The sequence below is a fragment of the Haemorhous mexicanus genome, chromosome Z (assembly GCF_027477595.1).
Source record: "Haemorhous mexicanus isolate bHaeMex1 chromosome Z, bHaeMex1.pri, whole genome shotgun sequence".
Lineage (NCBI taxonomy): Eukaryota > Metazoa > Chordata > Aves > Passeriformes > Fringillidae > Haemorhous > Haemorhous mexicanus.
Window position 1 is genome coordinate 3,873,491 of NC_082381.1, and position 26,878 is coordinate 3,900,368.

At 48.6% G+C, this 26,878-nt stretch overlaps 1 protein-coding gene across 1 annotated transcript; it reads right to left on the minus strand.

Annotated features, from left to right (window-relative positions):
* Positions 1 to 4,109: 4,109 nt before the first annotated feature.
* On the minus strand, positions 4,110 to 26,798 carry LOC132342042 (serine/threonine-protein kinase PAK 1-like). Its single transcript, XM_059874226.1, has 8 exons — positions 26,666 to 26,798; positions 26,605 to 26,618; positions 23,215 to 23,327; positions 22,438 to 22,555; positions 21,664 to 21,763; positions 21,067 to 21,263; positions 19,584 to 19,721; positions 4,110 to 4,247 (listed from the first exon to the last, which is right to left on the minus strand). The coding sequence occupies exons 1-8, from the start codon at positions 26,796 to 26,798 to the stop codon at positions 4,110 to 4,112; spliced, it is 951 nt and encodes a 316-aa protein (XP_059730209.1).
* Between the last annotated feature and the right edge of the window lie 80 nt (positions 26,799 to 26,878).

Consider the following 26,878-nt stretch of genomic DNA (forward strand, 5'->3'; position numbering starts at 1 on the left):
CTGCTACCCTGGCGTTACTTTCTGTTTCCTGGCAATTAACTTAGTGGATACACTCGTGAGAATCCTAGCCGAATATTTGTTTCTCAGGAGCTCTTAGACAAAAAAACCTCCACTACTCACCGGCTTTTGCATGGAGAAGGAGGTGCTGACAAGCATAAGGCACAGGCAGGGCTCTGGCATAAGAATTCCTGAGCCACCGGATTCCACACATTGTTGTTCCTAGCTGCTTTGCTCATATTTTATAACCAGTTCTGGACAGGGGTTGCTGCTGACAGGGTAGGAAAATTTAGAGAAATAAAGGTGCAGGAGACAAGCAAAAAAAAACCAAGAGGGAAGACACTTAGAAATACAGAGCACAACAGAAGTCTTCGGAGATAGTTCGATAGAAAATGTCACTGTGGTGGAACCTGGTGCGTTTTGTTCATGTTCTGTTCACTAAAGGGCTAAAGATAGAGGGAATAAAACACTTAGACCTAAAACCACGTGTAACCAAAACCGCATACAATCACAAGTATATTCTTGCTTAATAAATGCTTGCTTAAAATATTCTTGTTTAATAAATGCTTGCTCAATAAACCATAAGTTCTAGAATTTTAGGCATGACCACTAAATAAGGAGAAGTCGACCAGAGGACGACCGAGGAAGACTAGCAGCCTTCATCAGACAACTACCAGCAGAGGACGACCCCTTAGCAACAAGAAGACACATGCGCAGAGTACTTTCTGGACACGTCACCAACGAGAAAAGATACAGTATAAAAGTTAGACTGTATCGAATAGTGGGTGCGGCAGTCCTTGGCGAGCAGAGGCTCCCCTGTCGCCCAGTGCTGATTTTGCTCCTGCCTTGCTTGCTGTAATTAATAAATTCCAATTGGACTAAGCTTATTGGAGTTTGCTTCAATTCATAACATCACCAGCAGTGACCAGAGCCTGAGGCTGCTCAGTGCCACCCCAGGGGCTCCTCAGGCCCCTGCTGGTTTGTGTCTGATCCCTGCTGGGCTCCCTTTGCCGCTTCAGCAGACACAGCCCTGCCTGGAAAGGGCTCCGTGCCTTGGGGTTCCCAGCTTGCTCCAGGCTACGTTCTTAGCAGCACTGAAAGAAGAGGTGAAACAAGGCGCCATTTTCTGTCCTGCCTGCAAACTCTTCTCCTTCAGTGCCACTGCCAGAAATCATTCCTCTGCCAGCTTGGCACTGTGCCTGCTGCATCCTCGTCCCTGTCCTTTACATCATCTGCAACTCTCCTGCACATGGGCACTCATTGTCCCACATCATGAACAGAGAGAGATGTGTGAGAAGAGGCAAGATTGAATTTTCTTGGCCTTTTTAACAGACACAAGAAACATGAGTCCAAATAACTTTGTTGTTTGTTCCTGCTCTCCTTTTAGGTAACTCTTTTCTGCATTAGTGCAAAAGTCTCTTTTCCCACGTGGATGGAATGATCTGTAATTGGCAGTTGCTTCAGCCTGTCAGGCACCATGGGAGTTTTCTCTTCTCTCTGATGAGGGTTGAGTGAATTTTCCATTGGTCACTTGGTCTTGTTACCATGGGCTGACCTCAGTGGCCGACTCTGCTGTCCCCAGGGGATGCATTGGGACGCCAAGCCCCTGAGGGCTCGAATTCGGGGGAGGGCGGGCTCAGAGTGCCCAGAGCCCGGGCCCGTGAGGAGCTGCTGCTGGCGCTCGCTGTGCTCAGTGCGCTGTGCTGTGCCGAGCAGCCACTCCATGGAGACGCAGGCAGGAGCTGTGCCCGAGGCCGGCAGGCGGCCGAGGCCGGCTCGCAGCTGCAAGGACGCCGGCAGCCTGTGCCCTGAGGTCAAGGCCGTGGCGGGCGGTTCGTGGGCGGGCTTTTTCCGGGCCGGCCGCAATGTGCTGCCTCCCGTGGGGGCCCGGCTGCGCCAGAAGCAGGCAGGAGCGCGGCGGGGCAGGCAGCGGCGGGCAGAGGCCGCAGAGAGCAGCAGCTCGGCCGGGCCCGCTGCGGACCGGTAGGGAGCTCCCGGGCAGCCCTCGGCCGTGTCTGTGCGCACAGGACAGGAGCAGAGGCAGGAGCCTTGGCCATAGCGACAGCTCGCCGTGCCCAGGGCTGCAGCCGCAGCTCTTCCTTCCCGGCCACAGCAGCAGCCCCTCGCCTCTGAGGCTCCGGTGCTTCCCGAAGAGGAGGGCCCGGCCCCCAGCACGCCCTGGAGCCCCGCAGCGAGAGGAGCCGCCGGCGCCACAGATGGCAGCGCAGAGGGCGCAGGTTGAGGAGGAGGACATGAGGCTCTTTCTGGGCCACGCTGTGGCACCTCTGCCCTCTCAGCCTTTGCCTTGAGCCCTTCGGTTCTTTTCCATGAGCCCTGATCCCCGTCCTTGGCCAAGGGCCCCCGCAGCCCTTTCCAGGGCTCCAGGAAAAGCTCCCTCAGTCACAGAATCACTGGCTTGGAAGACAGACACCTTCAAGATCATCGAGTCCAAGCCATGCCCTAACACTTCAACTAAACCTCAGCACCGAGTGCCACATCCAATCTCCTTTTGAAGTCTTGCAGGGATGGTGAGTCCACCAGCTTCCCGGAGGGGTCTGTCCCAGGAATAACCAAAATAATACTCGGGCCTTCTACCCCCTGGCACTTGGAGCTCTGGAAGTTTGTCTTTCTGCTTAGGCAAAGGCCATGGAAAAGTACTGGGAAAGCTAGTCACAAATGGAGTAGCTTACAGAGCTCTAAATAGATGTGCAAAAAATATGGAAAACATAGAAAAGAAAAAACGGCAAAACCCAAATGGCATCAGCAAAGATCTTGGGCATGAAGACATAGACGCAGAGGGTGTTCTCAGCCCTATTTCTGTGTATTTCTGGGAACCAGAGGAATCCTGCTTGAGCCTCTGGGGAGATGGGTTTGGGAGGTAAAAGTTCATTTCTTTTTTTCTCCTTGGGGCAGCTCCTGTTCCTTACATCAGCTGAGCCTCTCTCCAGCCTGATGCCTCTGCTTGTTGCAGCAAAACAATTCATGGCAGAGAGAAGACACTGACACTTGCAGAGACGTGCCTTTTTCCAGTGCCAGCTGTGAGTGGGAGTCAGAAGAAAAACTCCAGAAAGCATAACTCCATTGGAAGACAGCCTTCCTTTTCATTCTGTAAATAAGCTCTACATCCACTTCTGAATTGCCAGTTGTTTGTTAAGGATGGGAAGTTCTCTTTCATGACTTTTTATAATGTGGGTTGGAAGTGGGTAAGGCTCTCTTTCATTCACAAACTCCAGACCAAAGTGCCTTTGGAATATGGCCCAATGGGCAGTTTTTGCCCAGCCCTGGTACTTGTGGATATAAGCAAGGGCAATGGTGTTTGCAGTCAAAACCCAACAAAGTTTTTCTCAGCCAAAACATCCTGAGGAGATACAGGCTTCCAGCTGTTCCTAGAAATCAGAGTTCCAGCCAAATGGTTCTGTAGTGCTAAGTGCAATCTCTTTGCCCGGATCAGAGCCTTGCTAAGCTGACAAAGCAGAAAGATCAGCAAGGAGTTCCCAAAGGCCCATCACATAATGTTTATTTTGCTCATCTTATGTAAGTTTGCAACTAAATGTGTTAGCAATTGAGCTAATGAGAGAAAAAAAATAAAATAAAAAGAGCTTATGACAGGGCCATGACATTCCACAAGAGGAATTACTGTTGTGTGCATTTCATGGACCTGTCTCAGTCCTATAAAAATATTGTAGGCCTGATTTCAAACAGGCCGGTATGAAACAACTTGGAGAGACAGAGACTAAAATGGCTTGTGGTTTTTTTAAGAGTTAGGAAAACTACCCAAAGGGTGTTGTTTTGTGACATTTTAAAATAAACTACCTCAAAATACAACTGCAATATGTAGAGTCATATTGAGTCAAAATCAAGAGTCAAAAAAGAAGTATTTTGGTATATGAATATTTAGAAACACAAAAACGTGAAGAGACAAATGCATGTTTTCATAAAAATAATGAAATTATAGCCAAAAAAATACATGTCCTGAATTACAATACAAAGGCAGGTAGACATGTACTTGAATTAGCTCTTTTTACATTTTACATGGAGGTTTTTGCTTGTGAAGAGGAACTAATGTATTGCTGAAGAAAAGAGACACAACCAGGACAGGGCAGCATGCCGTGCTACGTGCCAATGGCTGCCAAGGGCTGCCCGAAGAGCGCCCTGCTGCAGCCAGATCCCTCCTGGCCTGGGGTCCAGGAGCAAATGGCCAGGGCAGCCACCTCCTCCTGGTCCTGACCCTGCCACCGGTCCTGCTGCTGCTGATGATGAGGGAAAGAGACTCTCCTAAGGCCCCATTAACAAATGCAGCCCTGGGGATGTCAGTGAAGAAAACCACGTGTCATATAGTGCATGTATGACCAGAGTCACCAAACACCAGCTAAACATGGATTTGTTCCACTTCTCTAGGACAGGCAGAAATTTGAAGAATAAACTGGAGACTTCAGGGCAGAAGAGGCCAGAGGAGGAAAACAACTCTGAGGGGGGAAAAAAACATCCTATCTGGAGGGGGAAGCATCTCTGCCTGCTCAGAGTTGGTCGAGGGAATGTGTCTCTAATTCTCTCCTGAAAGGGATGCTTTAGGTGACCTTTGCACCTCCAACTGCCTTGGACCAGAGCCAGGAAGATTCAATTATGTAAATGTTACATAGATAGATAGATCACAGATAGATAGATAGATAGATAGATAGATAGATAGATAGATATAGATAGATAGATAGATAGATAGATAGATAGATAGATAGATAATATATAGATAGATAGATATAATATAGAATATCTAGATAGATATAATAGATTATATCTATATAATATATGGATACATAGATATATAGACAGATCTCTATACTATACTCTCTATTTTCTGACCTCTCTGTTGCTACACACATCAAAACTTGGTAGCCAGTGCCCCGCTCAGCCGCAATCCTGAGATTGCTCTCCAGTTGCTCAATAAAGCACACTCTTGGGGAATCTGGAGTGTGCAGGTCCTTATGGAAAGTGATCAGACCCAGAGCATTGCACTGGGAAATGCACTCTTTGTGCATCTGTGCTTGAGCAAGTTCTTCTCTTGGGCTCGACAATACTGATGGTGCTAAAGTGGCTGGAAGCAATAAAAAGAAATAAAGGCCAGCCCCTACCAGCTCCTCTGATCTCTGAGGAGCAGCTGGAATGCAAGGGCATTGATCTCCTGCTCAATTCCCAAAGAAAACACACATTGATTTCCTTGTCTACAGAAAGTCACAGGCACTCTTAAGTTCAAAGTGATGTTGGCAGGCCTGGAGCCACAAAAGCTCCTTCTGCACCAATATCCCTGTACCAAACGGTGTGTTCTCATGCAAAAATATACTGCATTTGCAAGAAGTGACACCTTGGAATAAAAAATTGTAGCAGTCCGAGTACTGTAAAATGGCAGGAAATAAAGAGGAAAAGCAGTTTAGTTGGGAGAAAAAGAAAATGAACAAGACACTTCCTCTAGGCAAAGCAAAAAAATCACAATAAAAAAAGGAGAAGAAAGCCAATTCCAAAAGTAGGTAAAATATTTGCATGCACAGAGGAGATACTGAAGGTCCCTCACAAGGTTTCAGTGGTTAAGGCTAAAGCTCCCTCAGCTCCTCACTGGCCTTGTGCTCCACTAACTTAGCCAGATCCTGTGGCCTTCTCTGCAAACTCTCCTGCCCCTCAAACACTTTCTGCTTCCCAGGGGCCCACAGCTGCACACAGCACTCCAGCTGTGGCCGCAGCGCTGCCCAGCACAGGGCGATGCTCACTGCCCTGCTCCTGCTGCCCCCACTGCTGCCGACACAGGCCACAATGCCCTTGGCCTTCTTGGCCACCGGGCCACAGTCTGCTTCATCTGCAGCTTCTCCAGACCTGAAGAACCCCTGCCTCCTTTTGACCCACACAGCTCCCCATCCACAACGTTGCTTGTTTGACTTCAAATACAGCATCCACCATTTCAAGATGGCCTTCCTCTTCTGAGCAACACAAGACAGCAGTCAAGGACTTGCAGCTTCACCCCCACTGCGGGCTCCAATGCAATTGCCAAAGCTGCAGACTTCCGGGCAAAACGGATCAACAGAGAGTTGCCCCTTCTGCTGTTTGCCTCACAAGGAGGCTTCGACACTGCGCGGTTCCTTTCTTTGGCCACCTGAGACAAGAATGGCTCCCCACAGCGTCATGGACAGCACAATCATCTCCATGCAGCTTAGCAAAAGCCAAAAGCCAGCTGGGCCAACAGACACTCTACAAGTGAGGAACGACTCAAGAAAACTTAAAAACATTTCCACAAGCCAAAGACACCTTTCCAAAAAGGGAAAACAAACCAAAAGAGCCCTTTGAAATCCAGCACTACAACTTGGCCCCTGGCCATAACATGGCAGAAGCCCAGAGAAGCAGCTTTCCTGAGCAAAGCAGCCAGAAGTTCAGCCGCCGCCCCAAGATCTTCAGTGCCCCACCCAGCATGACAGGTCAAAGGCCAATTTCTTGCTGTCACTGCCTACAGGAAATGATTATATCATACAGGACTCCAGCATTCAGCATCCTCAGCCAGCAACAGCAAGTGCTGGATGCTCAGAAACTTGCACCTCTGCCTTGTACTAAAGACAGCACCACACACAATGGGCACTTACTCTCTTGGAACGAGCAGGTGGTGATATGACCACAACTGGGCGCCTCAGTTTTTCTTGCTCATCTTCCTCCTCCTTGGCTTCTTCAGCAATTGGAGAGAGAGCCAGAGGAAAGACAGCTCTTGGTCTTGTCACCTGTGGCAAGAGGGAATCATAGGGTTAAGCCGTTACCTAGGGCTTATAACTTGACTTCCTCTCGCATCTACAGCAACACCTGCTAAGGAGAACTCATCTGCTCTGTTGGCATAGGCATTCTAAGTCACTCCAACCAGATTGAAATTGGCAAATTCAACGGATCATTATATATTGCTAAGAATTCATTATTCCTCCCTGTCTGCTTTCAGTGAGCAACGTTGTTTGTGCAAAATGCAGCTTTTTATTTCGTGAAAGCTCTGTAATGGAAAAGTAGGAAAGATCCAGCAAGGCTTTTGCAACTGCTGTGGCAGACATGGAAAACCAGAAAGGGTTCAGAATCCCTTTCATTGCATGATATAAGACGGAAAATAGTGCAGAAGCTTCCATGCTTGCTGGAAAACTCGAAAATGAACAGGGCTTCTCCTCCTAGGAAACCAACAAAATCCAAGACGAAAGTGTAATCTCTGCATGTGTCTAAAACACTTGGATGCAGAGAGCAGACGTTTGGAAAGGGAAACAGCCCTTGTGGTGAGCAGTCTCATGAAGGCATCTAAGGGAGCCTGCTGTATAGTTCCTCAAGAGCCTGCCCTTGTCCAGGCTAAAGCTCACTCACCACCTCCTCACTGGCCTTGTGCTCCACTAACTTAGCCAGATCCTGTGGCCTTCTCTGCACACGCAGCAGCCCCTCTATCACTTTCTGCTTCCCAGGGGCCCACAGCTGCACGCAGCACTCCAGCTGTGGCCGCAGCGCTGCCAAGCACAGGGCGACGCTCACTGCCCTGCTCCTGCTGCCCCCACTGCTGCTGACACAGGCCACAATGCCCTTGGCCTTCTTGGCCACCGGGCCACAGTCTGCCACATCTGCGGCTTCTCCTGACCTGAAGCACCCCTGCCTCCTTTCGACCCACACAGCTCCTTATCTAAAAAGTTGCTTGTTTGACTTCAAATACAGCATCCACCATTTCAAGATGGCCTTCCTCTTCTGAGCAACAGAAGACAGCTGTCAAGGACTTGCAGCTTCACCCCCTCTCCGGCCTCCAAGGCAATTGCCAAAGCTGCAGACTTCAGCCCAAAAGTGATCAACAGAGAGTTGCCCCTTCTGCTGTTTGCCTCACAAGGAGGCTTCGACACTGTGCGGTTCCTTTCTTTGGCCACACGCAACAAGAAAGGCCTGCCACAGCTTCATGGACTATGCAAACATCTCCTTGCAGCTTATTGAAGCCAAAAGTCAGCTGGGACAAAAGAGACTCTATACGTGAGGAAGGACTCAAGAAAACTGCAGAACAATTCCACAAGCCAAAGACACCTTTCCAAAAGGGGAAAACAAACCAACAGAGCCTTTTGACCTCCAGCATTACCACATGCGCCCTTGTCCGTCACACTGCAGAAGCCCAGAGAAGCAGCGTCCTTAAGCCAAGCAGCCAGATGCTCAGTTACAGGCCCCAGCTCATCAGTGCCCCAGCATGACAGGTCAAAGGCCAATTTCTTGCTGTCACTGCCTACAGGAAATGACTACATCCTGCAGGACTCCAGCACTCAGCATGCTCAGCCAGCAGCAGCAAGTGCTGGCTGCTCAGAAACTTGCACCTCTGCCTTGCACTAAAGACAGCATCACAGAATGGGCACTTACTCTTTTGGAATGAGCAGGCGGCCCTTTGACCACAGCTGGACGTTTTCGTTTTTCTTGCTCATCTTCCTCCTCCTTGGCTTCTTCAGCAATTGGAGAGAGAGCCAGAGGATAGAGGACTCTTGGTCTTGGCACCTGGGGCAAGAGGTGGATCATGGATAAGCTGTTACCTAGGGCGTATAATTTCATTTCCCATCGCATCTACAGCAACAGCACCTAAGGAGAACTCATGAACTTTGTTGGCAATGGCATTCTTAGTCACTGCAACCAGATTGAAATGGGCCAGGTCAACAGATCTTTACATTGCTAAGAAATCTGCTAGAAGCAAGCAACGTTATCTATGCAAAACACAGCTTTTAGGTCTTGAAAGATCTCAAATGGAAAAGTAGGAAAGAGACAGCAATGCCTTTGAGACTGCTGCGGCAGACATGGAAAACCAGAAAGTGTTCAGAATCCCTTTCATTGCATGATAAGAGCCGGAAAATAGTGCAGAAGCATCCATGATTGCTGGAAAACTAGAAAATGAACAATGCATCTCCTCTTAGGAAACCAACAAACAAATAGATGGAAGTGTCATCGCTGCCTGTGTCTAAAACACTTGGATGCAGAGAGTGGATGATGGGAAGGGAAAGAGCCCTTGTGGTGAGCACTGTCATGTAGGCATCTAAGGAATTCTGCTTGAAGGTCCTTTATGTGCCTCCCCTTGTCCAATCTAAAGCTCCCTCAGTCCCTCAGCACCTCCTCACTGGCCTTGTGCTCCACACCCCAGCCCAGCTCCCGTGGCCTACGCACACACACCAGTCCCTCTATCACTTTCTGCTTCCCCGGGGCCCACAGCTGCACACAGCACTCCAGCTGTGGCCGCAGTGCTGCCAAGCACAGGGCGATGCTCACTGCCCTGCTCCTGCTGCCCCCACTGCTGCTGACACTGGCCACGATGCCCTTGGCCTTCTTGGCCACCGGGCCACAGTCTGCTTCATCTGCAGCTTCTCCAGACCTGCAGCAACCCTGCCTCCTTCTGACCCACACAGCTCCTTATCTAAAAAGTTGCTTGTTTGACTTCAAGTACAGCATCCACCATTTCAAGATGGCCTTCCTCTTCTGAGCAACACAAGACAGCTGTCAAGGACTTGCAGCTTCACCCCCTCTCCGGCCTCCAAGGCACATGCCAAAGCTGCAGACTTCAGCCCAAAAGTGATCAACAGAGAGTTGCCCCTTCTGCTGTTTGCCTAACAAGGAGGCCTCGCAACTCCTTGGTTCCTTTCTTTGGCCACACACAAGATTGGCTCCCCACAGCTTCATGGACAACACAAACATCTCCTTGAACCTGAGCAAAAGCCAGAAGGCAGCTGGGTCAACAAAGACTCTACAAGTGAGGAACCACTCAAGAAAACTGCAGAACACTTCCACAAGCCAAAGACACCTTTCCAAAACGAGGAAACAAAACCCAACAGAGCCTTTTGACCTCCAGCACTAACACATGCGGCCTTGGCTATAACACTGCAGAAGCCCAGAGATGGAGCTTCCCTGAGCAAAGCAGCCAGAAGCTCAGCCGCAGCTCCAAGCTCTTCAGTGCCCTAGCACGACAGCTCATAGGCCAATTTCTTGTTGTCACTGCCCACAGGAAATGGCTACGTCGTGCAGGACTCCAGCACTCAGCATCCTCAGCCAGCAACAGCAAGTGCTGGATGCTCAGAAACTTGCATCTCTGCCTTGTACTCAAGACAGCAACCCCCAGAATGGGCACTTACTCTTTTGGAATGAGCAGGCGGTGATGTGACCACAGCTGGACGCTTCCGGTTTTCTTGCTCATCTTCCTCCTCCTTGGCTTCTTCAGCAATTGGAGAGAGAGCCAGAGGAAAGACAGCTCTTGGTCTTGTCACCTGTGGCAAGAGGGAATCATAGGGTTAAGCCATTACCTAGGGCTTATAACTTGACTTCCTCTCGCATCTACAGCAACACCTGCTAAGGAGAACTCATCTGCTCTGTTGGCATAGGCATTCTAAGTCACTCCAACCAGATTGAAATTGGCAAATTCAACAGATGAGTACATCGCTAGGAATTCAATATTCCTTCCTGTCTGCTATAAGCAAGCAACATTGTCTATGCAAAACACAGCTTATAGTTCTTGAAAGCTCTGAAAAGTAGGAAAGAGACAGCAAGGCCTTTGCGACGGCAGCGGTAGACGTGGAAAACCAGAAAGGGTTCAGAATCTCTTTCATTGCATTGTTAAGGGCCAGAAAATAGTGCAGAAGCGTCCATGATTGCTGGAAAACTAGAAACTCAAGAAGGGTTCTCCTCCTAGGAAAGCAACCAACAATAAGATGGAAGTGTCAGCTCTACATGTGTCTAAAACACTTGGATGCAGAGAGTGGATGTTTATAAGGGAAAAAGCCCTTGTGGTGAGCATGGCCAGGTAGGCATCTATGGAAGTCTGTTTGAATGTCCCTCATGAGCCTCCCCATTTCCTGGCTAAAGCTCCTTCAGCACCTCCTCACAGGCCTTGTACTCCACCTCCTTGCCTAGCTCCCGTGGCCTTCTCTGCGCACGCTCCAGCCCCTCTATCACTTTCTGCTTCCCAGGGGCCCACAGCTGCACACAGCACTCCAGCTGTGGCCGCAGTGCTGCCAAGCACAGGGCGACGCTCACTGCCCTGCTCCTGCTGCCCCCACTGCTGCTGACACAGGCCACGATGCCCTTGGCCTTTCTTGCCACCGGGCCACAGTCTGCCTCATCTGCAGCTTCTCCAGACCTGCAGCAGCCTTGGCTCCTTTTTGGCCCATGTAGCCATCCAGGCACAAAGTTGCCCATCTGACTTAAAATACAGCATCCACCATTTCAGGATGGCCTTGTTTTTCTACAGCGGCACCTTTTAAGGAGATGGTATTAAATAGATAGGAATAGAATTGTCAGTCACTCTGACTAAATTTTAATGGGCCTATTCTACTCTATGGGAAATTGCTCTCAGTTCAGTGTTCCCCCCTGGCTGCCGTCAGCAAGCAACATTCTCTCTGCAAAACTGAGTTGGCAGTTTTTCTGGGCTCTGAGATGCAAATTAGGAAATATCCACTTATGCCTTTGTTATTTTCGTTGAAGGCGTGAAAATGGATTTTCTTTTGGCCTCCCTAGCTGGCCCTCTACACTCTACTGGTACTGGCCCTGCTGACAGCTCGCTCTACGATTCTTAAAGACCAGGAACATGAAATTTCCCTTTCTCACTCACCTCACGATCAGCACCACTGAATACACGCTTCACGTGACCTGTAGTGGGCAAGGGAAAATGAACCAGATGCTGTGAGAAAACTGCTTGGGCTGCTGAATCGCACAGAAGAAGTCAACCCCAACAGAGATGATTTCCTGTTTCACAACTTCCCTCCAGGAGACACGTTTCATTCACACAGCCAGCAAGAGATTGGGACAGTATTCTTGGCTGTGCCTACACCTTGGCCTGTTTTGCCAGTAAATGAATACAAAGATGACCAAGAAAATGCAAAGTCTTCTTTAACACTCTATGCTCCTGTTCTACCAAAAACATAAAACATCTTCTAAAATCCTCTCCTTCAAGTACTTTTTTAAATTAATCAGTTGCATGCACTAATTCTCATTAACTTGCTGGAAACAGTTGCACAGAAAAGCTTCCCCAAGATCCCCTGGAGCTGTGGCAGTTCTATTGTGGAAGAGCGCAGCAGCAGCTCCAGGGTTAAGGAGCAGACACTCACTGCTTTGGAGTTTGCATTTCATTGCAAAGGGAAAATCACTATTGTTGCACTCAGTAAAGGATTACTTAGAAAGTCAAATCCTTTCATGAGGAAATGTAGAACGAAAGAAGCTTTCCCTGAATGCTGGGAACATTTGCAGAGTTTTTAGAAGGCCCTTCAAGAACGTCTCCAGCAGTCTACATTTTCAAAGCTGTCTTGCTTGTCCCAGCAAACTGAGGAAATGACAGACTCTGCTGCCACAAACTCTCCTGTGGAGGGAACGGAAGCCCTGCAGGTTCCCTTGCAAATGCTGCCCTTGTGGCTACAGACACTCATTTTTCAGCTGAGTGTTTTGACAGGAGCTTTACCAAACCAGTGGCATTCTAATGCTCTTTCTGTTTCTAAATCAACTCAGTCATTAAGAAAGAGCAGGAAGACATACCAAAGCCATCATTCTGGTTACACCCATGGAAAACCTCTACTTACGTGCCAGGTGAGTCACAAAATATACAGAATAAGTAACAGCATATGCTCCAAAAAGTGCAGGAGCAAGTCGCTCAATCATTGTAGCACTGCTCTGCAAGTTTGAAGGCTGTGCTCCAACAGTAGAAAAAGCAAGGCTCTTGTCAGTGCACAGGTGTTCACTGACAAATGCCTCACCCAGGAGAATGCTACTACACTGAGCAAGCTCTAGGGCTGCTCTGACGCTCAGGCCTTCCATGCACTAAGGCAACCTTCTGATGTCAACCACGACAAGGTGGCAACCATGCCCTGACATCACAAAGCAAACACTCTATGTTGGTCTGTGAATTTATGCCAGGCAATAACAACCTTCCCTACAGCAAACAGAAAACAGCCTGGGAAGTTCTCCTCCATCACAAAGCAGCACAAATTCCCCTCGTGGGCCAAAGCCTGTTGTTTCAAGGGATCCAAGAGTAACTCCAAGAGTGCACAAAGCACCTACAGCCTGTACCCCAACTGAGCACTCAGATGGGACACAAGCTAAGGAAACCAGACCAAGAAAATGGCCCACAGTATTGCACTTCTGAGAAACGACCCTTGTTTTTAACTTTTTAAAGGTTTCTTAAACCTTAACAAAGGACTGAATAAGGAAAGATTCCAGCACTGGGAGTCTCCATGACTAGCAGCCACATGCTCATCTACAAAAGGGATGCTCTGCCTTTAATACCCTTAGCCCCTCCCAAAGTTTTGTCTGTCAAATCTTTCTCTGCTGTCCTCTTACATCTTGATTGGAGGTCAGGTGTTATTAAGCCGTGCCTCGTGGTCACAAGCCAGCCCTCCCCAAAAGCCCTGACTACCAAGGCTATTACAAGGGGGATAAGAAAGAGGACTATGGGAGAACATTTTCTAATAACATCACTTCGCATTTGAACACCCACATAACATCTATCTCTTAACTGTGAGAGCCAACTATTTCATTACTCACCTAGAGTGCACAGAACCAGAAGAGAAGGCACTGTGGGCATAACAGATGAAATCATTCCTAACAAATCCTCCCACATATTTGCACATTTATTGGATATTACCCGGACACCTGTGAATGTATATCTCTGCCTTTCTTCCCCTTTGAAAGTAGTCCAACTGGCAACTTGTAGGGAAACCAAGGGCTTTGTGGGGGCTGCATTACTCTGCACACACCCTGGCCAACCATGGCAAGGAGCTTTGGTGCCTAAAAAGACCAACCAGAGGAAACAGCTGGAAAAGGTTGAAAGCTACCAAGCAGGGCCTGATGCCTGCTGCCAGCTCAGGGTTAGAAAGGAGGCATTACTTTATTTTAGCGCTGGGAGCATAGGGAATCACTCCCCTAAGCCCTGCACACCCAGCAATAACACCTACTAGTTTGTATCCATGGAACTAAGACATATTCAATACTTTCCTGAAACTCCTAGGCTAAACATTACCCCAAATTTATTGACATATTTCAATCACTTCTCAGAATTTATCGACATCAGAGTAGGAGTGTTCTGTAGGTCCCTGGTGGTCGTTGCCACAGGTTCAGGAGGAGACCCATGCACAAAAGAACCTAAGACACAACTGGGGTTGTAAAGCAAATGTATTCCATTAGTTGCAGTAGCAAACAATACATACCAACTGTTGGGGTCTCTAGCTTGTCAGAGTGACCCCGAGAAAAGTTGCAAAGTCCCTTTTTCCAGCCTGGCGCTTGAAGAAGGAGTCAGGGCTCTTCATTTCTCAGTCTCAAGGTTGTTTATTGAATCTTATCTATAAAATTATTTCTCCTGTCCTGCCGAGGTCTGCTCAGCAAGACAGTCACAGGCATTCTGCCTGCCCCCGGGGCGGTGTTATGTCTTTATGCTAAAAACTATGCATACAATGTTTACAATTACTTTCCGATACCTATCACCTATGTTAGACAGTGAGCTTCTACTCTAAACCAATCTAAATGTGCCAACATCCCCGCAGAAGATGGAGGCCAGGAAGGAGAAAGGTAGGACATGCCCAGATCCCTCCATCTTGCCCCCTGAACCCCTATTCTAGAAACCCCAAAATCTACTGTTTCACCCCATGATAAATTCACTATCATTCTACTTAATTTACTGTGGCTTGCAGATATTCATCTATGGTTGGTAACTTGCTCCACGGGTCATAATCACAACCACAGGTATTTTTGGGCTCTGTGCCCGGGTCTCTGAGACCCCTGGCAGGGGTCTTGCCTGCTCAGGACAACCAGAGGGATGTCCTGGGTCCTGACAACCAACCCCTTGATTCCCAAAAATCTGCTGAGCAGGAGAAGGAGATGGAGCGTGGTGCTTGGTGGCAGGAGCAGGTAGGCAGTGCACTTGCAAGACATCCCCTGGATCAAAACCGTGTGAATCTCGTCCTTCTCACTCCTCTACCCCAGAACCAGGCTTGTATCTCCTGCGCAGGAGTGGAATTTTCCCAGTTACGGCATCAGCTCATACATGGCTGGCTGTGAGATGAGGCCATGATGACTCCATGACTCCCTGCCACCAAGGGCTCCATTAAACATTGTTCCCCTTTTTTCAAAGCTTGACTGCCCACCGATTGACCAACACATTGTTTCTCTTCCAAGGGTCAAGTTGCCACCTATTAAACAATACACTTTTCTTCATTGTCTTGTCAACCTGCTCAAACATGGATCAAATACGGCAGGGCCTCAGACACGACTCTGGTTCCTGACACAGTCGTTAGGGAAATATCCCATTCCTCAAATTCTCCTTTGGTGGTCAAGAGCCTCCTAAACACTTTCTTCCCTTTGAATGTTGAATGCATTCCAGCTACCTTCTTAGCAGGACCACTTTCTTTATTCTCAAGGCCAAGATAGCCACATGCACACAGTAAGCACTGCAGTGGGGGAATACAGGGTTCAGCACTGCCTGTTAAAGCTAAAGGAATTGACAAGATGAAACCCTATCTGTTACACTTAACGCCTCGCCCTCCTATTCTGGGAAGCAAACACAAGCATTTCATCAATACACCCTGCAAATGCTCTTGCTGAGAGAAGCCACATTGCTGTGTCAATAAAGCAGCTGGGACTCCGTTTGTTCATGCAGAGAAAGCCAATTCTTTATTCACATAACTCATTTTTATACCATTTTCACAGACCTCACGTTCAACTCCAACTGGCTGGTAGTTTTCTTGCCACACAATTCATTGCTTAGAAGGTGTTTTGGTGTGTACATGCTAAGACTCTCTCTTTTGAAGACTCACTCTTACTCAGGTGATTACATTTTTCCTTTGTGGACGTTCATGAGACAGAGTTCTTGTTTATTAGAGATGCAAACAGATTTCTTAGCACAATAGCTTGTTGTGCTAGCTGCACTCATTCCTAGGACTTTCCCCATGGGAAGTTAACTAGCTGCACGTAGAAGACGTAACAGGCCAGCTGGGAAGTTAGCAGAGCAAGGCCTGATTTTAGAAGGCCTTTCTTTTCTAATACCCCTACCTGTGTGCAACACATTGTGACTTTCTTTCAGAAATTAATGAAGAAAACACAGATTGCTGTTATGAGGAGAAAAGTTGTCCATTGTTTTTAAAGGTTGCAGAGTTCACAAGTTAAACCAATTGCTGCCAAGTTGGAGTTGTAACTATTTGCTGTTAATAATTTCATGTTGTAATCACCTGTTGTTAATAGTTTTTCTTTAATTACCTGCTGTTGATGGTTAGAAATCCCCTTCGTCGAGTATCACCCTGCTGCTACCTGGAAAATGGCACCCGGGGTTGTGAGGAGGAGGTGACATCGGGCTGGTATGCAAATGAGGAAACCCCAGACCAAACCTGGCAGGAAAAACCCCTAAAAAAAACGAGCCACCATGGAATTAAGAGATTGAAGTGATGTCTAGATGTGAGGAACAGAAACCAGTATCCGCTAAGACCCTTTTTACCTTTCACCCTAACCTAAAAGACATCGGCTAGAAAGAGGACCTCGAATGTCAAACTGAAAAACCGGGGAATGTCCTGGTACTCCCCTGAGGATGGAAGCCCCAGCTCTGCCTGCAGACCAGCGGACAAAGCTGCACTTTTCCTCCTCCGTGCCACTGGGAGCAGTGGTGGCGTGTGCGAGACCCGTGGGTTCTCCCCACCCAACCTGATTTTTAATAAAGGCATTAAAGAGGAGAAGGATCTCCTGCCTTATTTATTTCAACTGCCTACTGAAATTATTCCGCACTCCCTTCCAAATCAGTTCACTCCTCAAGCAAAACTCTCAGGCACATGCCCGATTCCCTCTCTCCCAGCAGCTCAGAGCGGCATTGCACAGCGCTTGCTGTGTGCCAGACAGCACAAAGCAGGCTGGCCTGGTGGCCCTGAATATTTCTGCAAAACACTCTGCATCTCACCCCTTTGTTCTGGCTCGGTGCAGAACTGCAGGATTGCAGGCGCTTCCTCCCAGAGCTGCGTGAGGCACTGGCTCCTGCAGATGTGACCTGCCAAGCTGTCACTGCCTCCCGCCTGCCTCGCTTCCCCTGGCAGAAGTGCCGTGCCTGAAGGAGGCTGCCCTGTGCTCCAGCCTGCCGAGCAGCCCGGCTCACTCCCCCGGTGCCCAGAGTGCTGCACACACTGCTGACCTTTCCCAGGAGTTACAGAGCAGGCGGCAGAAGAGGAGGAACCCTCAGCCAGCCCAGCGGCCCTGGGCTGCCCTTCGCCTTGCTCTGCTCCTGGGCACACTCCAGACCAATGCCTCCAGTCCGGGCTGTGCCCAGCACGGCTGCGCTTCCCCTCGGGAGCAGCCAGCTGCCAGCCGGGCTCTGAGAGCCGAGGATTCGCCCGCTCCCAGGAAGAGGCACCCAGGGCCCGGCTGCTGCCCTTTGCAGCTACCTGGGCCTCCTTCCAGCCTGCCTCTGCCGAGGCTCAGGCTGCTCCGGCCTCTGCCGGGGCTCTGCTGGGGCTCCGCAAGGCCGGGCCCGCTCGCACCTCACAGGCGCTGCTGACAGCTCTGCGCCACAGGAGACCTTCCCGAGCCCCCTCTCTGATCTTTCTGCTTTCTCACTTGAGTAAGGCTCTCCTTCTGCCAAAGACATTGCATTTAGGGATCCAATTCCAAGTGGCAGGAACCCAAATGCTCTCGAGTCACAGCTCAATGCCTGCATCTGCACAGGGTGTTTGGGCTGCCCCGCTCCTTTGGTTTTTTCCTGCAAATGCCATTGCCCTTTCTGCCTCAACTAGAAATACCAAAGTTAGGCAAAAACCAGCCAGCGGGCCATATTCCAAAGGCAGTATGGTCTGGAGAGAATGAATGAAGACGAGCCTTTTCCATTTACAAACCATACTAAAGAAGCCATTTGTGTGACTTAGCACCAGTAAAAAACAACTAGTAATTCAGAAGGAAGTTTTCTGAAGGGGTCAGAAGGAGAGGAAATCTTCCAAATGAGTTGAAGTTTCAGAAACTTTATTGAATTACTTTATTGAATTAATCCTTATATATAATCCTCTTCTATAATCCTAATCTATAATCCTAATGTACAAAACTCTTCAACAGTCCTACTCTAGAATTCTACTCTGCAATGCTACTGTAAATTGCCTTTGGAGATAACATCTTGACATGAGTGTAACTTTCTCGTCTCCTAATTCTTCTTCCTCTTCTTGACTGAGTTGATCAGTTGTGACAGGATAGATGCTGGCTTGGCTGAAGTCACAAATGGATGCTGTCCATAGGAAAAAAACCAAAAAACCAAAACAACAAAGAACAGTGAACCAGGACTTTCCAAGCTCAGTGCTTCACAGACTCAATCAGGATTCCTCTGGGTCATAAAAAGACCCAGAAAGTAGAACAATGGGACCATCAGCTCTCCAGTTGTCATGTGCAGGACCTTGCCATCACAGGCAAACCTGGCCCAGAATGCCACCCATCTCTTTATTGTGATGGCTTCATCTCTCTGGGATTTTTGCCCTGCCAGTACTCTAGAAATGGTGCTTTCTGTCCCTGGGGTTTCTTCCTCTCAGGATACTCCAATGACTCACGTAGGCCCCTGCCTTTGAAAGACAGGCACCGTGCTGATTTCCACAGGGGGATAGAGCAGCGTCTACCTTTCCATGCCATGCCCCTCCTGTGCTGGATGGCACCTTCCTTCCCAGCAGGGCCAGCCCAGTGGCACTGGGTCCTGCAGTTCCCATTCTGCCAAAACCTGGCAGTGACCCTGGGGCAGTTCTCGTCTGCTTGAGCATGCCAGGCAGCAGATGGGGCTGGGACAAGTCCCTCCCAGCTGTCCCTGTTTGCGTGCCAGAAACCTCTAAGGGTGGGCTGGGGAGAACAAACCAGGGCCCCTCAGAGGCTCAGAGTGAGCCCCCCACAGCCCCTCCTGCCCACAGCCAAATCTCTGACTGCTAGGCCAGGACTGGCTTCCTTGGGTTCCTTCACCATCATTTCATGTCTCCTTACCCTCATTGCTCTACTTCAATTCTTTTGCCGTTAGATAAAACTGAACACCCAACCAAATTACAAAAGAGGGCAACAGAAACAGAGGACAGAGGACCTGTCCTTTCAGGAAATGCAGAGAGAGGTGGAGATATTCAGTTTTATGAAGAACAAGCCCAGGGAGACTTTTTTGCTACTTTCCAAGACTTCAGAGTGTCTTTGAAGAAAGTGGGGGACACCTTTTTTTACAGGTCCAGTTAGAATAGGATGTGGGCGAATATTTTTAAACACAAAGGCGATCTTATCAGAGCAGGTCTAAGGAAGAACTTGTCTACTCAGAGCATGGTGCCACCCTGGCACAGATGTCCCAAGAGCTTGTAGGTGCCCCCTCCCTGGAACCATTCCAGGTCAGGTGGCAAAGGGCTCTGAGCAACCTGATCTCTTTAAAGATGTCCCTGCTCATTGCAAGACACTTGGACCAGAGGACCTTTACAGGACCCTGCCAGCCCAGCCCAGTCTAGGATTCCTCACCATTTTCATTTGTAGAGCACCAAGAGTGGAGGTGAGAAGGAAGGGGGCTCATCTGATGCCTTGGACTTCAGTCGAGGAGGAGCCCATCCCTCAGACCCTGTTTCACCTGCAGCCCCTTCACACTTTACCTGCAGGAGCTCCATGGCAGACCAGCGCTCCTCCTCGTCTTTCTGAAGGCAGCAGCTCAGGAAGTCACGCAGCAAAGCTGAGAGGAGCTTGGGATGTCGCAGCTTTGGGGTCCCTACTGTGGCTATAAGGCGTTGAGCCTGCAGAAGAAGGAAACACGAGGCTCGCCCTGCTGCTTTCACATCTCTAGGTGCTCTGCCACATGTCTTTGTTTAACCTCTCTTCTTCAGTGACAGTTTCTGCCCTGGCAGAGACCTAGAGATGACTTTCCTTTACCAACCAAAACCCCAAACCCCGATGCAACCACAGCTTTTCCACCGTCCCACAGATCTTGCCTTGGCAGCTGATTTCATTGACTGACCTAGGTAGTGGGAACTACATCAGCAAAAGCACATTTGCATCTCTGAGGATTCACACCAGCTTGAGAGGCTTTTTGGAAAAGGGACTTTGCTATGATAACTAATTTTCAAGGATTAGTAGATGAAAGGTATCTCTGCAGTGCTTGTTGGTCCCTTAAGCACTCGTGCCATAGAACTCATCAAGCTTTTTGTGTTGTTCTTGAAAACAATATTAAATGGAAGAAAGGAAATCCATCTGTTTATCCCCAGGTAAGGAAACAAACATTTACAATCTCATATTCAACACAGAGTCATTAAGATGCCTGCGCAAATGTATTGGGATGAAAATGCCTGCTTGGGCACACAGGAGCCACCTGCAGCTCTGTCCCTCAGCAGTCTGAAAAATTCTGCTTCCCATTATGTGGAAAAGAAAAAATTGTCATGGTCAAAAGAAGAAGAGGTGCCATCCCTATGGTCACCCTCTGCTTATTTGGCTCCTCAAGTCAATATATTAATGATTGGCTCATCCCAGAAAGTGCCAGGAAACACTGGCAGGTTTTGGCAGGCTCTCCACATCCCCAGGCTCTGTCTGGGGATGTGGAGAGCTTGGTGACGTGGAGAACTTGGCTTGGGCTAGGAGAGAAACATGGTCTCTCAGTGTTTCAGCAGCACTGCACAAGAAGCAGAAGAGACCCTGTGGCCTTCACACCTTCATGCCCAGGTTTCAGGCATGTTTCCCAGTGAGAAGAAACTGCACCGTGGGTTATGTTCTTCTCTAAGAACCACAGTTTTAGAAACTTTCTTGGATTTGGGTTTCCTTCTTTCACTTCTGGAAAGATAATAGCAATTCTAAGATGCTTGTTTCCTGTTACTGGGGCCATCTCCACAGACAAAAGAAGTGGAACCACTTATAACCCAAAGGCAAGTGTTGCCTGAGAATGGAGTTTGTTTGCATGTGGCAAGGCTTGAGTTTCCCCACCTGATGCAACCAAAACTACAGCAGATGCTGATGTGTTGCAGGGACATTCTTAGGAGGGGACCTTGGTGAAAGTAGTTCCAGCAGATGGCAATGGGGTTTTGTCCAATGGCACGCAGGACATGGGGCAGGTGAGAAAGACAGCGGGATCAGAGAGTATTTGCTCCTTACCGAGGCAGGACTTTGGTTGCAGTAAGGAGGTTCTCGTTCTACCATTTCAATTCCCACAATTCCAAAAGACCATATGTCCACTTTGGGGCCATATGGTTGACCTGTCACCACTTCAGGCGCCATCCACCAAGGAGTCCCGGCTAACGTGCACCGTCTATTCTGCTCAGGGGTGAGCTGAGTAGAGAGGCCAAAATCAGCTGAGGAGAAAGCAAAATACTGGTTTGATTTTAATTCTGTGCAATTAGGAAACCAACAAAAGAATTCCCCAGCAGAAGTTTGGAAATGTGCTGCTGAATGTCCTGGCATTGGCGACTTTAAAAAGCGCCCCGTTTTTTCACTGCTTCCAGCAGTGGCTTTTGTTCTTTGGAAGCTTTAGACTTGTAGTTCCCTCCCTCTGGAAGGGACGCTCACAGAGCAACGCCACTCTTGACTGCTGGTTCCTTGTCATACCTCTGTACATGTGTCAACCCTGTCACCAGCTCACAGCGAGTGCCCCTGTACTACCACCAGCTCCATTTCTGGGGAGCTGGCCATCACTCAAAGCAGCCCCACAGCCCACATCCCTGGAACGCTGCACCTGACCAAGAACATACCGACCTAGCTTGACAGAGCCGTCTGTTCTGAGAAGGATGTTGTCGCTCTTCACATCTCGGTGGATGATGTGGTTCGAGTGAAGAAAATCCAGTCCTCGCAGGCACTGAGAGAGAAAACAGAGAGAGGAGGGCAAAAATTAGTGATGTCATTTCATCACACAGGAAAGGAAACAAAGAATCTAAAAGATTCCCTCTCCAGGGGAAAGGGGAGTAGTGGCAGAACACAGTGTCATTGAGAGGAAGAGCTTGCTGCTCCAGCACTTGAAGAGCAAGACCTTTCTAAGGAAAGGCATGTCAGCTTTTTAAAAGAGCAGCAGCACCTGCTCTAGTAGACTGTCCCCTGCAAACCAGCCAGGATGACTGCTGCTGCAGTGCATGTGCTCAGAAGCAAACAGCATTTTAGCTGCACTCCTTTTTAGCTGAGGACTGAGCAAAACGAGTCTCTCTTTTTTCTTTGCTGTTCGTTTCAAATCCTGCCACGAGCACCTTTGCTGTCACAGGCAAGGAATGCAGTGAAGACAGGCAAAAGTTTAGGAAGATGGAGAACAGCAAATACAAGAGGCAGAGCTAGAGTACAACAGCAGGAAATAAGAGTACAGAACTGAGTACAGTGAGTGCAGTGGCACTGGCAGGCGTTTCACTTGAGATGCTTTTACTTGCCCATAGCATACCAGCCACACAGAAACAAAGTCTGGCACATGAAATCACTCCAGCTCTGAGCCCCTGTTTCCCAGACAATCCTGCCCAAGCCCTCGGAAGCACAGATGGGATTGCTGACCTCCCGACTGATGGCTGCCATCTGCTCTTCAGACAGGAAGGTCTCACTGATGACATCACTCAGGGCGCCTCCGTCCATGTACTCTAAAACCAGCCAGAGTTCCTCACCCAGAAGATAGCTGAAAGAAGGAAACAAGGGTGTGGAGATGAACATGCATGGCTACATTGATTTTTTACTTCCGGGTTTCTTGTTTCCAGGTCCCTTTGGGACTAGGACAGAATCAAAGGAATAGACATTCCCTCTCAGCTGTGCATTGTTTACAATCTGTGCAGTCTGGAGGAGAAAGGCACTGCTGTGAAAAAGGAGATGTCTTAGATGGGCAGCAAGTGAAAAGTGCAGTTTAGTAACAGCCCAGATAAAAAGCCTTTCACACCTGGTGTTCCTGGAAATAAGCACGTAGTCTTCCTGGCATGCATGACAATGGCAAAGAGGGGCAACGATCTAAGGGAAATCCACTTTAGGATGGTTCATTAGCATTTAAGAAACTTTAAAAAATCAATCCCAAAAAATGGGAAGGCAGCGAATTTTGAGGATACTGACTTAAGAAGATACAGCTGATCCAGGTTCTGAATAATTTTGGAATAATTTTCAAGCGTTCCAGGGAAAACTCATGCAAACAAGATGCACTCTCTTCTAATCCATTGGAGATGAATAGAGAAATATTAATAAGTAATAATGAACAGCTCTACTTCCTGCCACTGACCAAAGTGGGTTTTTAACCTCTCATGTTTGCTGTATGTAAATGCACATCCATGGGATAAGACCATGACCTCTCACCTGTCTAAATAATTCACAACACTGGGACTCCTATTCCTCTTCATGATCATGATTTCATTAACTGTTAGTTGCTTCCTCTGCAGTCCTTGAAGATTTATTTTCTTTATGGCCACCTAAAATGACATTGAAAATCAGTAACCTGAGAAGCTGGTGGCACGAGACCACAACACACATGGAGCAAGTGATTTTGCAATGACACAGCTGAGCTGTGCCAAACTGCCTTGTGATTAGGCACTGCAGTAATTAGGAGCTGACATTCCAACAGCCCATTTCTCTGCTTCCTTGGGGGCAGTTCCAGAACACATGGGGCCACTGACATTTTGCCTTGTCCACTTGGAAACAGTGGTGTCTCAGCTATCACCCCCAAACCTCTGACCATACTCTCTGCTGCTTTGTATGGGATTCAGAAGAAGTAATCTATGCCTTAATACTCTGTGGATACATCTTGGGCTGTGGGCAGGGCTTAGGGCTTTTAGGGACACCTTGCAGATCTCTCCCTACGTGCAGTTCCCAAGTGCACACAGCAGGTGGCTAAGGAACTCCCAGTAACTTTCAGATGTATTTGCTGGCAGCCAGAAATGAGAATTCAGGACTCTGAAGCTGTAGCCCCAAAGAGCAGGGAGGTGCTCTAAGGCACCACCTTTATTTTGGCAACGAAGAGCGAGTGAGCGCCTCCTTCTCTGAAAGGAACCGCTGCCCTCCGTGCCTTTCTTCGGCAGCTGAGGAGGACAAAGTCCCAAACGTATTTCATGGGCTGGCACCAGTCTGTGCTTCTTGTGCCTTTTCAGCACAGCTCTACCCAAAGCTCCAGCCACAGCTCCCACCCCCCAGAGGGGAAGGCCCTCAAGAGCATCAGAGTCTGCAGGGGCTGTTGACATTTACCTCTCCTCCTGTGGCATTGTTGAGTGCTCTAACCACATGACCAAAACTCCTAGCAATGAAACAGAAGCAGAGAAAGGAGAAGCTGTTTAGCTCCTAGAGTGAAAGTTAGCCCATTTAGGAGATCTCTGCTGTAAATACCTAAAAGCTGCAGGATGCAGGAGGGCTCTGCCAGAAGGCAGATGATGTATGCTCTTCTCAAGTGCATGGGCACTGGGCCTGTTCATGAAGCGCTGGGGTTCAACTTCTAAAGGGAGTTTATTCTTTCCTCTTGCGTTTCACTTTCTAAATGGTGGGTTCCTATCCTGACCATAGAGTGTTTCCTTCCACAAACCAGGGGAAAGAAATGTTCCTGGGAACTGTTATCTCACAGCTTTGATAGGGGGTAGGTTGCTCTTTCTGGCAAGCAAGTTTCTTCTTTTTTCATTAGTGGGGCAGTATGATTTTGAGACATACAAAAATGCTAAAGAAATTAACACAGAGCTGTCCCACACTTGAGAGACAAGGATATCTTCCAGGTCCTGTTCCTTGATGCAGGCAAGACCTCGGCAGCATGGAGGTGTGTCTGACAATGCCTTCTGAGCACACACACAAATTCGGAGCAGCACCGAGAGATGGGAGAATCTGTCCCCAGTGTGTGAACATGTTTGCAGCTGGCCTGACTTCACGCTGGATAGACATTCCACCAGAAAAACACCTGGCCCATGGTTGTGCAGGAGTAACTGCGGTTGGACTCACCCACTGCCAATATGTTCCTTTTCAGTGTAGTTCATTGCAGGATTTTCCGTATTCACCATTCTCCCTGAGGGAAACAAAATGCAAGATGCTGACTTTAAAGCAGAGATCCCAGCTTCCAGGAGATACAAAGGGCAGCCCCACTGTCTGGTGCTCTGAGCCCTTTGTGGTCAGCTGGGTAACAACATCCAACGTCAATAGGACAGGCAGCCCTGCAGTGCAGACGGCTGGCACAGAGACTGATTTTGTACAATCCTTTGTAGAGTTCTCTTGACAGGAAACAAAGCACAGGGAGATGCATTTCCAGGAGAGAAGGACATCTTCTCCACCTTTCAGCAGTTTGCCAAAAGAATTCCTTTCCATTTGTAAACCAGAGCAGCTCATGCTATTACCAATCCCAACAAGGCTTTCAGCATCAGGACCCTCACCTGTTTATGAGCAGGCTGAGCTCAAAGGTGCCCCTCTCCCAGCTAAGGAAGGCTCCAGCCTCTGCAGTCCCACCAGCCCTCCGGGAGAGGGCAGCCAGCACAACAAGTCTGGCAAAGCCCAAGCATGAGCACTGACAAGCAGTGAGAAGAAGCCACAGCCAGCCTGAGCCCCATACAAGTTGTTGCCCCCATTCAGGACACAACAGGATGGGCTTTGAGATCAGCCACACTGAGGTGCAGATCAATGCCCTTTTTGTCCCAACAGGTGATGGTAGACACAGAATCCACGGGGCTCTGGTCTCAGCCCCACCAGGTCTTATCTGAGAGCACAGCACTGGCAGCTCTTACGGGCAAGAAGCAGACTCATTGGGTTGTGCTGCAGAATCACAAAGGACTTGATGTGTTTTCCTAGAGACTGATCTGAGCAGGGCTTTGGCCAATGGGTAGGATTGCAACAGTCATGGGAAAGAGTGGGTATCAGGTATGACAAAGTGCCATGGATCTGAGGACTATACCGTGGGTGGGCTGGAGGCTCTCTCCTGAGAAATGCCTCCAGTTAATCTGATCACATCACTTAGATGTGTCTCTTGGACACATCTTGATAAGCATAAAACTAGAAGAATAAATACAGGTTGTTATAAAAGTATCTGTTTTTTTCTTTGGGGGCACATGGAAAACACCTCCTGCTCTCTATTTGTCCTGTAACCTGATGTTCTTTCAAAAGTAGTTCTTATGGACAAAAATACAGCATTCTCATGAAAATAAACTGCAGATGTAGTAGTGGTAACAGTAAGTCACAAAAATGGCATCAACAAGATGTGGGGAAGAAGGGCTCCTTCAGGATGGAGAAAAACCAACTCCAGCAAAAAAACCCACAAGTCAACAAAAAAAACCCCAAAACACCACAAAAAACCCTCACAAAAACAAAAAACAAAAGGCTCCCACAAAAAACAACACAAAAAACACCCCACCAAAAAAAAAAAACCCAGCCAAAAAGACAAAAATCCAAAACCAGTCAATTTCTGTGAGGTTTTTTTGCTCTGATGACTGGTTGGAAGTCAGGAGTCTAAGGAGGATTTAGGAAGCTGAAAATTCCATTCAGTTTGGCCACTAACAGACAGGAATTGCCTGGATTATTTGCTAGGTCACAGCCTTCTGCTGATCCAAGAACAATCCCTGCTTCAGCCTTTAGCAGAGAGGGAAGCTCAACAAACCCAAGCCAGTCCCAGGTGCCCTCAGAGGCAGCAGGAACACCCAGAGCGCTCTCTCGCTGCCCTGGAGCACAGCACTTCCTCTGGGGAGTCCTAAATGGCCCTGTGACACCAAACTCAGGAGGAGCATTCGGTACAGCTGTGCTGACACCTGCACACAACACACTGTCCCTCAGACAAGAAACACACCAGACGTACCCAGCATCTCCAGGTACCCCTTCTCAGTCTGCTGTTTTGGAGAGACGAAGGAACTGCCCGAGCTCGAGTTCCCAGGTTTGACAGAAGGGCTTCCTCGAGGTAATGCTGATGCGGCAGCAGGTTCAGAGCCCATGATGTGCTGGTCCTGTAGCAATTCTGGTGGGCACTGTTCCTGTGCCTCATGCCAAACTTGGGGCCCTTCATTGCCAGACA

Coding starts and splice junctions, on each gene's coding strand:
- LOC132342042 (XM_059874226.1), bottom strand. CDS start 26,798: ATGGGCTCTGAACCTGCTGCCGCATCAGCATTACCTCGAGGAAGCCCT. Junction 22,556..23,214: donor GTTGTGAATTATTTAGACAG/GTGAGAGGTCAT, acceptor TCCTTCTTTCAG/CTATCTTCTGGGTGAGGAAC. Junction 4,248..19,583: donor CTGCCATGGAGCTCCTGCAG/GTAAAGTGTGAA, acceptor CCTCATCATCAG/CAGCAGCAGGACCGGTGGCA.